The following is a 12,755-nucleotide window of genomic DNA, read 5'->3' as shown; positions in this document are numbered from 1 at the left end:
TCCGGGAACCAGCTTACAAACGCAAAGGCGTCATTTCTGGAACTACAATGCGAGAACAGCGAGCGCCCCAAAAGTATTCTTTCGATGACGTATACGTTGCGGCGAGTTGCTTCGAGCGAGGAGGCCAGCGTAGGGGCAGCGAGTGACGGACCGATCGCAAGCAGAACCTACGGCAGCGGGAGCTCGCGCAATAGCTACGCTGCTCGATAGAGCTGTGAAGGAGAAACTTTTGGCGCTGGCTCATTTTAGTGGCAGTGGCTACTAGAAGAACAATTTACCTCTTTTGTGTGCAATTTTGATCGGATTTTGTTACCTGTTTCATAAATAAACATCCAATTTTAACTTTAAAATTCGTTTTTCTCCAAACACACTTTTCGGCAACTTTTTCAGCGTGCCCCTCTTGTTTTTGGTACTTTTGGTGTTCGGATCTGCATGAAATTTAGCGCGAATTTTCTCTAAGGTGCAAGAAGTGCAGTTATCTCCCCCAAATCTCAATATTATTTATGCATATTAGAAAATTCGCAAGTAAACATTTGCCAGGGTCGGCATAATAATGGATTTCCCATGTTTGAATTTTTCACGTCTAGCAAATATTTTCTATGCACTTTCTGGATAGTTTTTGGCACTCTACAGTTCAAATGGAACAATATGAGGCATTAATTGGCAAAATGTATAGAAGTTTAAGGATCGCAATAGGGGGGCTAAAAGGCCTATGTTTTACACATTTGTCATGGTGCAGAACAAAAAGTGTGCAACTTACGAGAAAACGAAATATATATTTGAAAGCAGCATAAAAATCTCTATAAGTACCCCAAGTTTCATTGCTCTAGGTTGAATAATAAAAAAAAAGTGTCTTCGACCCGCATCTCCCCTTAAACGCTGACAACCCTTCTGATAAGCACCTTCAGCTAACTGCTCAGTAGTGCTTGTGGCCTAGCGTGGTGGTATGCGAAAACCCAAATGCGCTGTGCCGCGGTTCGTGCTGCCTCTTTGTGCGAAACCGCTAAATGCGCCGCACAGATGCATTGCCTTCACGAACGAAAGCAGATCGCCATTGCTGTGCCCGTGAGCGGTCGGGAATGGAGCGGGCATCACGAACACTTTCATGGCAAATGCATGCATACAGTACAGCAAGCACCCCGTCTATGACTGTGTCAGCTTAGTATGCAATGTGCTGCACACAACTAGGAACGATTGGGTTCATCGTTCAAAAGTACATGGTGGCTGCGTATCGGTGGAGATTCGGTGATGCATGTGCGCATTGTTTACGTGTGCACACGCATCGAAGAAAGCTGGACGGGTCGTCTGCTCTTCCGCCACAGCCTTTGTGTTCCGCGTTATCATTTCCAAATGCTCCTTGTGAGAGAGCAGTCATCTATTCCGTGCTTTGCTGGTATCGGTGGCGCTGTTGCTTCAGACACACATTTCTTTATTTTGAGTAGATTTTGATGAAACTTTTGCAGCTTATCTATTTTTTGTCCTGATTTCAAATGTGCAATTATTTTTCTCGTACAATTTGCTGTTTTTAAAATACCAGTTGTTTCATTTATATTGTTAGGAGCAAGATTTATTTTTAAAAGGTGAGAGTTATAAAGCAAATCAGCATATCACAATAATCTGGTATGAATACTGTATGCAGTACAACAAGAATAGATGTTCTAGACACATTTGAGCAAACGTTATGGTATACTGAACATTCCCAGCTTGATCCCAGTTTGGCCCGCAGCTTGACATTGCTCACTTGCAAATGTTCAATGTATCATAACTTTTGTTCAAATGGGTGTAGAACATCCATTCTTGTTTTACTGCAGACAGTGTTCATTTCAGGTTATTGTGATATGCTGATTTGCTTTATAACTCTCACAGTTTGCAAATAAATCTTGTTCCTAACTATACAAAAGCTATTTAATAGTTTCAAAACTGTATATTGTATTAGAAAAATGATTGCATGTTTAAAATCAGCTCATTAAAATGCATAAGCTGTGGAAGTTTCATAACGATATGCTCAAAAACGAAAAAATGATTTTTTTTTGTGACTTTACGGTCACAAAAAAATTTCAGAATTTCTTTCCTAAACAGAATCGCCTGCACAATTTATTTCAGCAATAAAAAATTCAACATTTTTGAACTGCACAACGTGAAGAAATTCGACCCTCAGAGAGTTAATTAAGCACCTGCAAGTACATAAGCCTGTAGAGCTGTGCAGTGCTTGTGCCATAACAGTCTAATGATTGCACTGAAAATACCAACAAAGTGTATTCCTTGTTGTAAGTGCTGAGCAACATTAGTAGAAACGAAATATGCAGCTCTGGCCAAAGCTGAACAGTGGTGATTCCAAAATGCTGTTTGAGGCTATCTAGCAACGTACACTACACTGTGTTCTGGCGATTGCAAGATCAAGCAGTTATAAATTGATGGCTGTTTCAGAGAGTAAAGGTGATGTATGCGTGTGCCTAGTTCTTTCTTTCCTGAGCCTATTCCCCTTTTCCACCAACACACACATTCTCTATTTAAGCACTTTTCATTGTCCACAGGGTGTAAATTAATGAGCAGCGAGCTCCGTGGACTTGAGGTCAATGAAACCACATGATTTGATGTGTATGCACTTATCTGCTTACCAAGTGCGTAGGAATTTTGTACTGATAAAAGAATGGGGTTTAGTTTTGAGCAAGGGTGAAGGGTTTGTTGTTCCGCTTGTAAATGCATGTGCGTTTGAGTGCGAATAATGCCCACAAATGGGATGGTTTCTCCCCTCTCTCTTCTACGCATGCCTGTGTCTGTTTTTGAGGCTAGGGTTGGTTGGTCTCCAAATTTGTTGCATTACTTGCAAAACCGTGGTTGCAACAAACAAAAGTACATGGTGGTTGGAGTTGGGCACAGGTATGTGTTTGCATTCCTGTTGTTTTGTTGGGTACTGTTATGTTTTAAGTTTGTAATAAATCATTGTGCAGAGTCGCAATGGCTGCATCCTTCATCTCTTAACCATCTGGTCTGGCTGGCCTTGCACTGGAGTTCAATACAAGACAAAAAGTCTAAGGGCACTGAGCACTTCTTCGAGGTGAGTCTCCTAAAGTTAACCAATTTTTGCAAAAGCATCAGGATGGTTTGGAACATGCCTTTGACCGCCACCATGTTGCACTGCCTTTTGTCTGTCCAGGTGCGAGTGTTTGAAAGGCTACAGCGAGAGCCTCACGCATTTAACTCCGGGGCAGCGGAGACATTGAGCCAAATGGATACGTTGGCGTTCCTGGAGGCAACGCGGTACTGTGCAGCTCAATCGCTGGGCCGGAAGGCTATGCGTCCCTCACAGGGGCCCTTGGCACTTCCTCCTCACGTGGGTGTGCAGCTATGCACGGGTCCTCAAGCCGAGTGGTGGAATGCTGCCTACCGACTACACACCAGCACTGCCAGGTGAGCGTGAAGAAAGCACGGTTGGAGCCAGAGTTGTATTACCCTGTCGTGTTACATGTGCTAACCCTGTGTGGTCTATATCTAGTGTTAAAAGTAGAACCTCTCAGGCACACGCCTCTTCTTTTGCATCCGTCATAATTTCACTCTGTATGTATGCAGTTTCTTGTTTTTATTATCGGGACCTGCACCATCATTTGTTTAGAATCATATTGGACTTACTTACAATAAATTCTGAAAGTTGGCTAAAAATCACTTCCTCTTCTCTCAGCAAATGATGCTATTTACTCAAAATCACTGCGTAATTGACTAAATTTCCATGCCATTGGCGGATTTGAACATGGTGTACTCGGTAGTTACTGCGGCTGCTGCGGGAGGCCGCGACTTGCCTGCGCGCGTGCATGATCACACTGAAAGTACAGCACGCGTTTGAAGGAAAAAAAGAAAAAGCTCTCAAGGTCATGAGGCGCGCGTGACGTACCTTCTTCTCCCATGCCATCCCTCCCTGCTTAGCTTCCGGCGCTTTCGTCGAGAAGAGAGAAAGCAATTACAGCGTGCGACAGATCTTTGTAACTCCGCTTGTACTGGGCGGATTCTCAAAATTTTTGCGGAGGTTAATTTGTGAGGTGATAAGCTCCTTTAGGTGAGCTTATTCCATGGCTACTTGGAAAAATGTTGCAGGGCCCCTTTAAGCCTTCACTATACGAAAAGCAAATACCTTACCGCAAGGAGGTGCTTTGTAAGTGAAAAAATGCAGAAAAAGTATTTGCAGGTGATGACACCACCAGTTCCCACACCATTTGCCATGACGTTATAGATTTGTAAGGATGTCTACTATTGCTTCCATATAGTTCTTAGTTGGTGAGAATAAAGTATATTGTCACGTGGAGTGGCCAGAGACTTCAAGTACGAAGTTTCAGCAAATTTTGTTGAGCCAATGAGGTCAAAATACAAAGATACTTTGAAATTTGTGACATCATGTCGACGTTCATGTGTAGATTTCAACGCGAGATTTCAAAATCAGACTTTGACTTTTGTTTTCTCTTCCTAATAATAAACCTGTGACGGTGAAATTAAGGGCAGTAGAGTTTCCAAAAAATAATTGGTCCTTCTAAATTGATGCGTTGTCACTTTAGTGTCCCTTTAACGTCATCTTGATACTTTTCGCTCTTCTGTCAGCGTTTAGTGTCAGCTGATGTCCGAGACGTGCACTGCGTCAAATCGTATTTATGTTGAGGGTTGTGCATCTCTTTTTAATGTCCCCTACACCAGGCTTTGGCATTTCAAAGAAATGTCGCAACATCAGAATTCTGTCGCAGTTCTTGCAGAAAAAATGTGCCCATCAGAAATGGGTAAATATTAGGGGTGTGCGAATATTTGAAATTCCGAATATTTTTCAAATAGTGTTTGCTATTTGATTCGATTCGCACTGGAATTTTACTATTCGACCTATTCGAACTTCCCAAAAACAAATACAGTCAATGTCCGATTGAAAGTGACCCTTCAGAATTTCAATATGCTTCACCTCATTACACTCTCGTATTGCGGCAAAGCTGCCTTTCAAGCTCCGTTATGGTCGAACTTTGCCAAGACACAGTCAACGTCCAATTGGAAGTGGTCCCTAGATTTTCAGTATGCTTCACCTCATCACACCCCGGTATTGCAGCAAAGCTGCCTTTCAAGCTCTGCTACGGTCGCAAATGTATTAACTCAAGAAAACGCTGGTTCCAACATGGAGATGAAAGATGTGGCAGAGGTGGGGGCTCAATTAATGCTGTTTCGAACCTGAAATTTGGGCAGGAAGTCAGAAAAATCGGAAGCCGAAGCTTTTTAACATCCAAAATTTCAGATGTTCTTATATATCGACGTCTACGAGGCAGATTTGGAACTCCGGACTTGAAGGGAGCACACCCTTGTCCGCCACATCAGTTGGGCTTCCACAGAAGTTGAAAGAGGAGGAGAGGCTGAGGAAATGGCATCTTTGCCTAACACGTGTAAAGTGTTGTCGGCAACACCTTGGTTGCACCAAATCATGTACATAAATAGGATTTGGCCTCTACATTGCCTCATTCTTGATAAGACAACTATGAAACACCACCCCACCAGTGCTTCATCAACCTAGCAAAAAGAAACACTTTCATATCACAAGAACATGCTTAGGGATTCTCTGCCACTTTTTCTGTAATTTCACTTCGAATTATTCGAAAAATGTTTGAGAAATATTCGAAAATTATTCGAAAATTATTCGATTCGATTCGCACTCAATCTTTATTATTCGAATTCGCTTCGCACCCAAAATTTTGCTATTCGCACAGCTCTAGTAAATATGCTCTGCTGATGTGCGGTTTAAGCTTCTGTTCAACTTCCTGCTTATGACCTGTCAAACTTTGTGGCGTGGACAGTGGGATTTTAATAGAAAAATTAAGGCAAGTGTAGGGCACAATTTATGTCAGCAGGACATTCAGGAACAAGAGACTGCTGACGTGTAATTTCTAGCACTCAAACGATTCACGATAGAAAAGAACATTGCAGTGAATACAAGATGGAATAAAATGCGTCTGTGCATTTCAGTTTGATTCATGGCAAAAAAAACTTGTTGACGTTACCCTTGAGAACAACACAGGTTCCGTTTTGGCTGGGCTGTCTTCGCTGGGCCGAGTGTCGGTCAGTAAAGGGCGGACATACCGAATGCTACCAACAATGCTACCAACAAGGTCATTCTCGGAGGCGGACAGCTTGAATTGGCTAACGATATGTGGGCCACTAAAACCTGATTTTCTTTCATACTATTTCCATGGCAGCAAACAACCGCTACGAGGTGTCTGAAACATTATTTCAACAATCCACGTTGACCTAATGTTTGCATTTAGTGTACCTTTAAGTCAATACACGCACGCCAGAGGCAATGCTTACATGTACTATCCCAAATTTAGTAAAGGCACCGAAACTTCAATTTTATGCCTGTGTGCATACATGTTACTCTTCATGCATTATTCAGGTTTAACTAGCCCTGAATATTTAATCAAGGCTGCCTGTTATGTGAAAATGTTATGCATTGTGTAGTATGGCTGGTATTTCGGCATTAAGGCTGTACAGGGTACCTGTTGGTATAAAAAAAGCATGTCTCTGTCTAATCTTAAAGCATGGCCCCTTGTTTATATTTTAACAGCGAAGCTGTTTAGCAAATTGTTCCTTGCGAGTCGATCGCAGAAAACTATCATCATCTTAACGGGTATGTGCCACTGTGCGGCTACCTGAGAACGGGTACAGAGAGAGAAAGGAAGAAACAAACAAACGGAGAGATGGAAAGAAAGCTGTAAAGAAAGAAAAAGAGAACAATTCTTGCCGAAAAAAAAATCTTCACGAGGTGGGATTCGAACCCGCGTACCCTCGATCTGAAGCGGAGCGTCCTAACCACTCGGCTATCCAGGCACGCTAGCAGAGCATAGCATAGCCTTGTATAGTATAGTGTAGCAAAAGGGTGGGACAGAGAAGTGAGCATGAGGAGGAGAAGTGTGATGGTGAGGAGGAGGGAAAGGAGAAGGGTAGAGAGTAAAGCGTAGCACAGAAAGAATGAGAAAGAGAGAAACAGGAAGAAGGGCAGAAAGAAAAAGAGAGACAGAAAGAACATCAGTAAAAGAGAAAGAAGTAGAGAGAGAGAAAAAGAAAGAAAGAGGTAGCAAGCATCGCTGCATCTAGCAACCAGATACCGCACCACCTGACCAAGCCGCGCATGTGCAGTAGCTAAGCCACGCCCACCGACGGAGACTATCGTGCGTAACCTCCGCTCTTTAGTGCATAGCCTGGCTACGTACTCCCGAGGAGGAAGTTGCGCATCTTGAAGCTAGACGTGTCGGTTGACGAGGGGGGTACGAGTGGCGACGGGTCCGTGCTTCGCTGTGCCAAACTTTGCGCAACTTAGTGCAAACTGCACGCAATTTTTTTCTTTTCTAATAATATTTGCTTTGGAATCAATGACGTCCTTCATGTATACCTTTCACAGTTTCAGTGTTATTTTGGCAGTGTTTGCAGTTACTATATGTTTGCTGTGGAATCTCACTTATGAAAGTAAAAATAATGGCCTGTTTCTTTTTTCTTTTTTCTATCTTTTTGCCCAGGGACAAAATGGCCGACTACAGGCGCCTTCTACAGAGAGGACTTGAAGTAATCCGTGGAATTGGAAACCATGGCATGGACCTTACCCTGGTTGTTCGTTTGGCTAGGACATTTGCAAACAGGGTATGTATCAAAGCATTGTGTTCCGGCAATCTGGAATGCACTGTGTAACGCTGGCTCTATGTGGCATGGCAATGTTTAATTTGTTTGTAAATGCAGAAGGTTTGTCATGAACAATTGGAAGCGTTGCAGATTTTATGTTCGCATTAAGATCTGATTAATAAATGCATTGTACATCACAAGTCTCGTAATGGAACATAACATGTAGCCTTTGTATATCACTGCTACTGAATTCAGGTGCCTTGCAGTATATCAAATTTTGGGGGGCTTGTGCTTTGTCATGAATGTTGCTATTAGAAACAAGACAACTAGCCAAACTTCACTTGGTAGGATAATTGGCTGGCTGACAGTTCACTTTTTCTAACCATTATGAGATCATGCCCCAGCTTCTGTGTGTGTTCAAATTAAAATCTTGGAACTAGGGCACACATTTCATCATAACGGTGTGGTGGTGGTGGCTCTGATATGCAGTCCTCATCCATGCGTGCTGATGGCCTGGAGGAGGAGTCTAAGGCTCTCGAAGACCGGGCGGCACACTATTGGGAAGTTGTCATCTCTATGCTGGAAAAGTCTGGCAGCCCCAGCAGCCCATTGTCGGCATCGCGCCGGCTGTTTTGTGTGCCAGCCGGCGCTGTGACGTTGAGTGGCCCACAGGAGACAAGAGCCCTCAAGCAGGAGGCCAAGATGTTCCTGGCTGTACGTGCTATGAATGCGGGCTGTCTGGATGAGGCCGCTGAGATGCTGTCGCAATTGACTACTGCACAGGCTGCATTCTACACTGCCCTCGTAAGTTGGCCACATTTTTATTTAGAATACCTCGCAGGCTCTACATGGGCATAATGGTGTGAGGGGGGTTGCACTTGTGAAAAGAATATGCATGGGCAAGGACGGCTTCAGTACCGGTAAATAATAGCAAAAGCATTCAGAAATAGGCATCAACATGCATTTTAGTATAAGATGGGCAGTTTATCAACGAAATGGCAAATACAATACAGGTTGCATAGTTTTGGAAACAACATGAAAAATAAAAGTGAAGGCTACATGCGAGTAGAAGGAGGCCTCCGTGAAAATGTGTACATGTAAAAGGAGTGCTTTGAACAACTGCTAAGGTCAGCGGCACAAATGCTAGAACATGGTACAAACCGAATCTGGCCCCATCACAGCCCATCGTCATTGCCATTATGTGGGGGTAGCAGTTCACTTGTTGCTGGCAAACATGGTACCACGATTTGTTTCATTTGATTGTGTTGCAGGGGTGCTGCACTGCCTTTTTTTCATTCTCTTTGTGCAATTAAACCCACACAGTATTTTGCCCCAGAGGATATATTGTTGAATGGATACAGTGGCCTTGAAGGTGTGTTGTTGCTTGCTATGAGAATAGCCTTAAGCATGAAGTCATTCTCTGTGCGGAAGAGAGCAGCAGCAGTGAGGCAGCCTGACATTGCGGCGTGTCAGAAACATGCGTTCGCAACTGGCAAAAAACCACGAAAATGACCTGGCTGATATTGTGAGGCAGCTCCGAGTGGAGCACATGACTGTGATCATTAAGCCTGTGAAGGACCACGTGTGAACAGTCTATAGTGAGTGGCTAACGAGCGAATGCCACACCTTCACAGCCAGCAATAGGCTGAAGCTTGCATCTGTTGATGAAATCGCAAGGTAGGTGGTTGGAGCCTGGCTCTGAATCCTAGCAAGCATGGTCATGAAGTCATGCAAGAAATGTGGAATTTCCAATGTCCTGGACAGAACGGAAGGTGAAATGTTGTGGTCCAACATTGGTAAAGAGTGGCAGTGAAGGAATAAACAGGTCTTTTTCGTGACGAAAATTCGATGGGGGCATTAGACTTGGCTGTATACAGTAATTACTTATTTGTCAAGTGAATTACATTAGCTTCTAAGGGAGTCGGGGAGCCTCACATAATAAGTTTCGGGAAGTTTAATGAGACAGTGTTGCCAAAACATGGAAAAAAAGTCAGTTTCGCGCAAGGGTGAAGCAATGAATGCGATAGCAACAAATTAGAATGTCAGACGAAGAACGGCAAGCAGCTCGATATTTGCAGCGCGCTGCTCAAGCGCAAAGGACGCACGAAAAGAGTGCACACAGGAGGAGTGCGAACTAACAACGGTCACAGCTCGACAATGGCAGCACGCTGCTCAAAACACAGGAAGGACACTCGAAATGAACGCACAGGTACACACAGGCTGAGCGTGAACAAACAACTGTCACAGTTGTTACTTCTAAGAGTGCGCTTCAACCCAACACTCTTTAGATATTTCTTTTTTCTTGAAAAGTGCAGCGCATGGAGTGACCCCTCCGCGTCTCTTGCTGCACGGTGGTGTTCGAGGCATTTTTTACCCAGCGTTCCACATCGAGAGTTGGTACAGAAATGGGCCACTTCTAGTGTGCATCTCAAGGGTGGTTTTCAAACTGAAGCAAAATCTTGGAGCGTTGCATTAAAGGGCCCCTCACCAGGTGACCTAACGAATTTTAGTTAGACATTGCAAGTTGTTGCAAGCCCAATAAAGAGCATTATGCCGCAAGAATTTTTCTAATCGGTCGGTTAGAAGCTGAGAAAAACAATAATTTGTAGCGGCGTGAAACCATGATGCGAGGAGGCGAGCTGCAAACCCTCGCCGCTCGCCCCGCGTAGCCTTCGCAACCCAAATCCCTTCCCTGCCCTCTTCGGCACGCAAGCGGAAGGATCACATAACGCATACGCATGAACACGTCATACGCACAGAATGTCACGAGCGCATGACGCGCCCGAACCAGCCCGAGCCCCCGAGACGCGAGCGGTGTTGTGGCGGCGTTCTTTGCGCTTCATCTCTGCAAGTTATGCCGAATGCGCCCTCGCCGATCACTTGGCTTTCAGCCTATTACTGAGCACGAAAGCTGCAACATTTGTACGGACGCGAGACTAGCGGTGTGCCGCATGAACATCTAGTTAGACGCGGGAGGATAAATGAGCCTAATGAGCGCTGGAACGCAGTAGAAAATTAGTTTCGTTGTAAAGGGTGGCGTCTGCATGATGCGCAAAGCGCGAGAACACGAACGCGTGCGAAACGGAGGTAGATTAGTCTCGAATCTCGCTGCGATTCGCAGTAAAAATTAAAAAAAAAACGCACACATTCCGTTTGTGTGTTTTATTATTGCTCTCAAGTTTTATTCATCCATTCAAGCAACAAATTACAAAAACTACGCGTCGTGTCAAATAATTTCGCAATGTCACGTGCTACTGTTGGCGACGTCAGAGCACACTCGTCTACGTAGAGGAGCGACGTCACAGCACTACCATCTACGTAGGGCCATTCTCTCATGCACGTCATCCCCTCATTCTCTGGGCGCGTGGACGCGAGAAGAAGGGCAAGCAGCGTTCAGCTTGAAATTTGACCCATTTACGCGGCGCGTAGTGTTGCAAATTTTGGCAGACGTAATGGTGAACGCCTAGTGCATGGATTGCGCTCGTCAGCTCAAAATTGTCAAACCTGGTGAGGGGCCCTTTAAAGTGCGCCCTTCGGGCAATCTCTCGTGTGATACTGCACACTCTGAAGCACCTCCGAGCTCTGCGTACCGCCAGCGGCAAATGGTGTATATAAATAGCTCGCCGTTTGTATTCTAAAGAACGGATGGCGCATGGCCGAATTATCTAACGCAGTGTGCTGCGGAGCAAGGGGTCGCAGGTTCAAATCCCGGTGGCGTGCTTTGGAACCTTATTTTCTTCCGGTTTATTTTTCCGACATTATATATGGGTCATTCCATGCCAACTGTCCCAGTCTGGGCGCTCGACAAAAATCGATTTCTCTGAAAAAATCTGAGAAAATTACACACATATAGACATTAGTTCTACAGTATTTTCCAAAAATATTTTGAGCGGCAAAAATTTTTCGGGCACGTGAGCGCCATTTGAACTTCTTTATATGGTGGAAAACCAGGTACGAAAGAAAAATTCGCTATAAATGAACCGTTTCACGCATTCATTCGAAACTTGCTTTTTTGTGTTTTTAGAGCATTGAACTTTTATTATAGGACAGTTGCTTAGAGTAGCTTTATATTTTTCACTCCTTGGCGCGTAGGTAAAATTGAGTAAGTTGCTGCGTTTTCGGGAATTTTTTTACAAAAGACGATTGTAGACCAAATACATCAATTATTTTTATAGAACTCTCCATAAAACGTACTATCTTCTAAAGTTTTTGTTTTGCCTGTGTGCGGCGCACAGGCTCTAAAATAAAATACTGAACTTGGAGAAAACGCTACATTCGCCTATGTTCAGACATCTGTAGCACCCTGAGGTGGTCCAAGAAAAAATAAGTGGAAAAGCGCATACGATTGAGAATTACAACACCTTCGTCCACAGAAAGTTTAATCGAAGTAGTTTTTGTTTTAGTCAAGAAAAAAATTTTTGAAGTTTAGTTCCACCATTGCATTATTTTGCTATGGGGGCAGTACAAACCGACTGAATTTACTGCATAAAAAAGAGAGGCAGTGTATTCGTAGCATATGGATTTCAGTTCCTTTTGTTAGTACTTTATAATGCATGTTACATATCAAGGAGATGATAAACAGAGGTAAAATATAACAATACCATTGGCTTAGATGCCGAAATTCCCCAATAATGAATCGCGTTACTTATTGCATGCGGCTCTGAGAATCAATTGGCGTCAAAATAAGTTAAGTCTCAAAGTTCACTCTAAGAAAAGATCGAGTAAAAAGGGCGTCTTTTTGTCCCACAACAATAATCGTAATTTATTTTGCCTTCCTTTCCTTGCACTATCGCCGCGCTACCGGCACTTTCCGGTCACGAATGACATGCGCGCTATCAGCGTGACATAGCATTCTTGGCAGGAAAGTGGCCATCGCCGAGTTTTCAAGAAAGGAAACGCAAGCAAGCCAGATGACGATTATTGTTGTGGGACAAAAAGACGCCCTTTTTACTCGATCTTTTCTTAGAGTGTTCATGTAAACGGGAGAAAGGAGGCGTGAGCGTGGTCATTTATAGTGGATCCAAACGGAGTTCATCAAAGTATTCCGCAATGAACGGCACATGATTTGACAACGCGCCGCGTATTCACGCATTCCGTCCGTCGTCCATGACACTACGGACGGATATGCC

At 43.9% G+C, this 12,755-nt stretch overlaps 1 protein-coding gene across 1 annotated transcript in view; it reads left to right on the top strand.

Annotated features, from left to right (window-relative positions):
• Positions 1–12,755, top strand: part of LOC119385877 (E3 SUMO-protein ligase RanBP2-like) — a 113,761-nt gene that overhangs the window by 25,802 nt on the left and 75,204 nt on the right. Inside the window, 4 exon segments of the mRNA XM_049414142.1 lie at positions 2,952–3,058; positions 3,158–3,411; positions 7,527–7,647; positions 8,116–8,430. Of these exon segments, the coding sequence (XP_049270099.1) occupies positions 2,952–3,058; positions 3,158–3,411; positions 7,527–7,647; positions 8,116–8,430 (797 nt within the window).

The sequence above is a fragment of the Rhipicephalus sanguineus genome, chromosome 3 (genome assembly GCF_013339695.2).
Source record: "Rhipicephalus sanguineus isolate Rsan-2018 chromosome 3, BIME_Rsan_1.4, whole genome shotgun sequence".
Taxonomy (NCBI): domain Eukaryota; kingdom Metazoa; phylum Arthropoda; class Arachnida; order Ixodida; family Ixodidae; genus Rhipicephalus; species Rhipicephalus sanguineus.
This window is presented reverse-complemented; position numbering and strand designations above follow the sequence as displayed.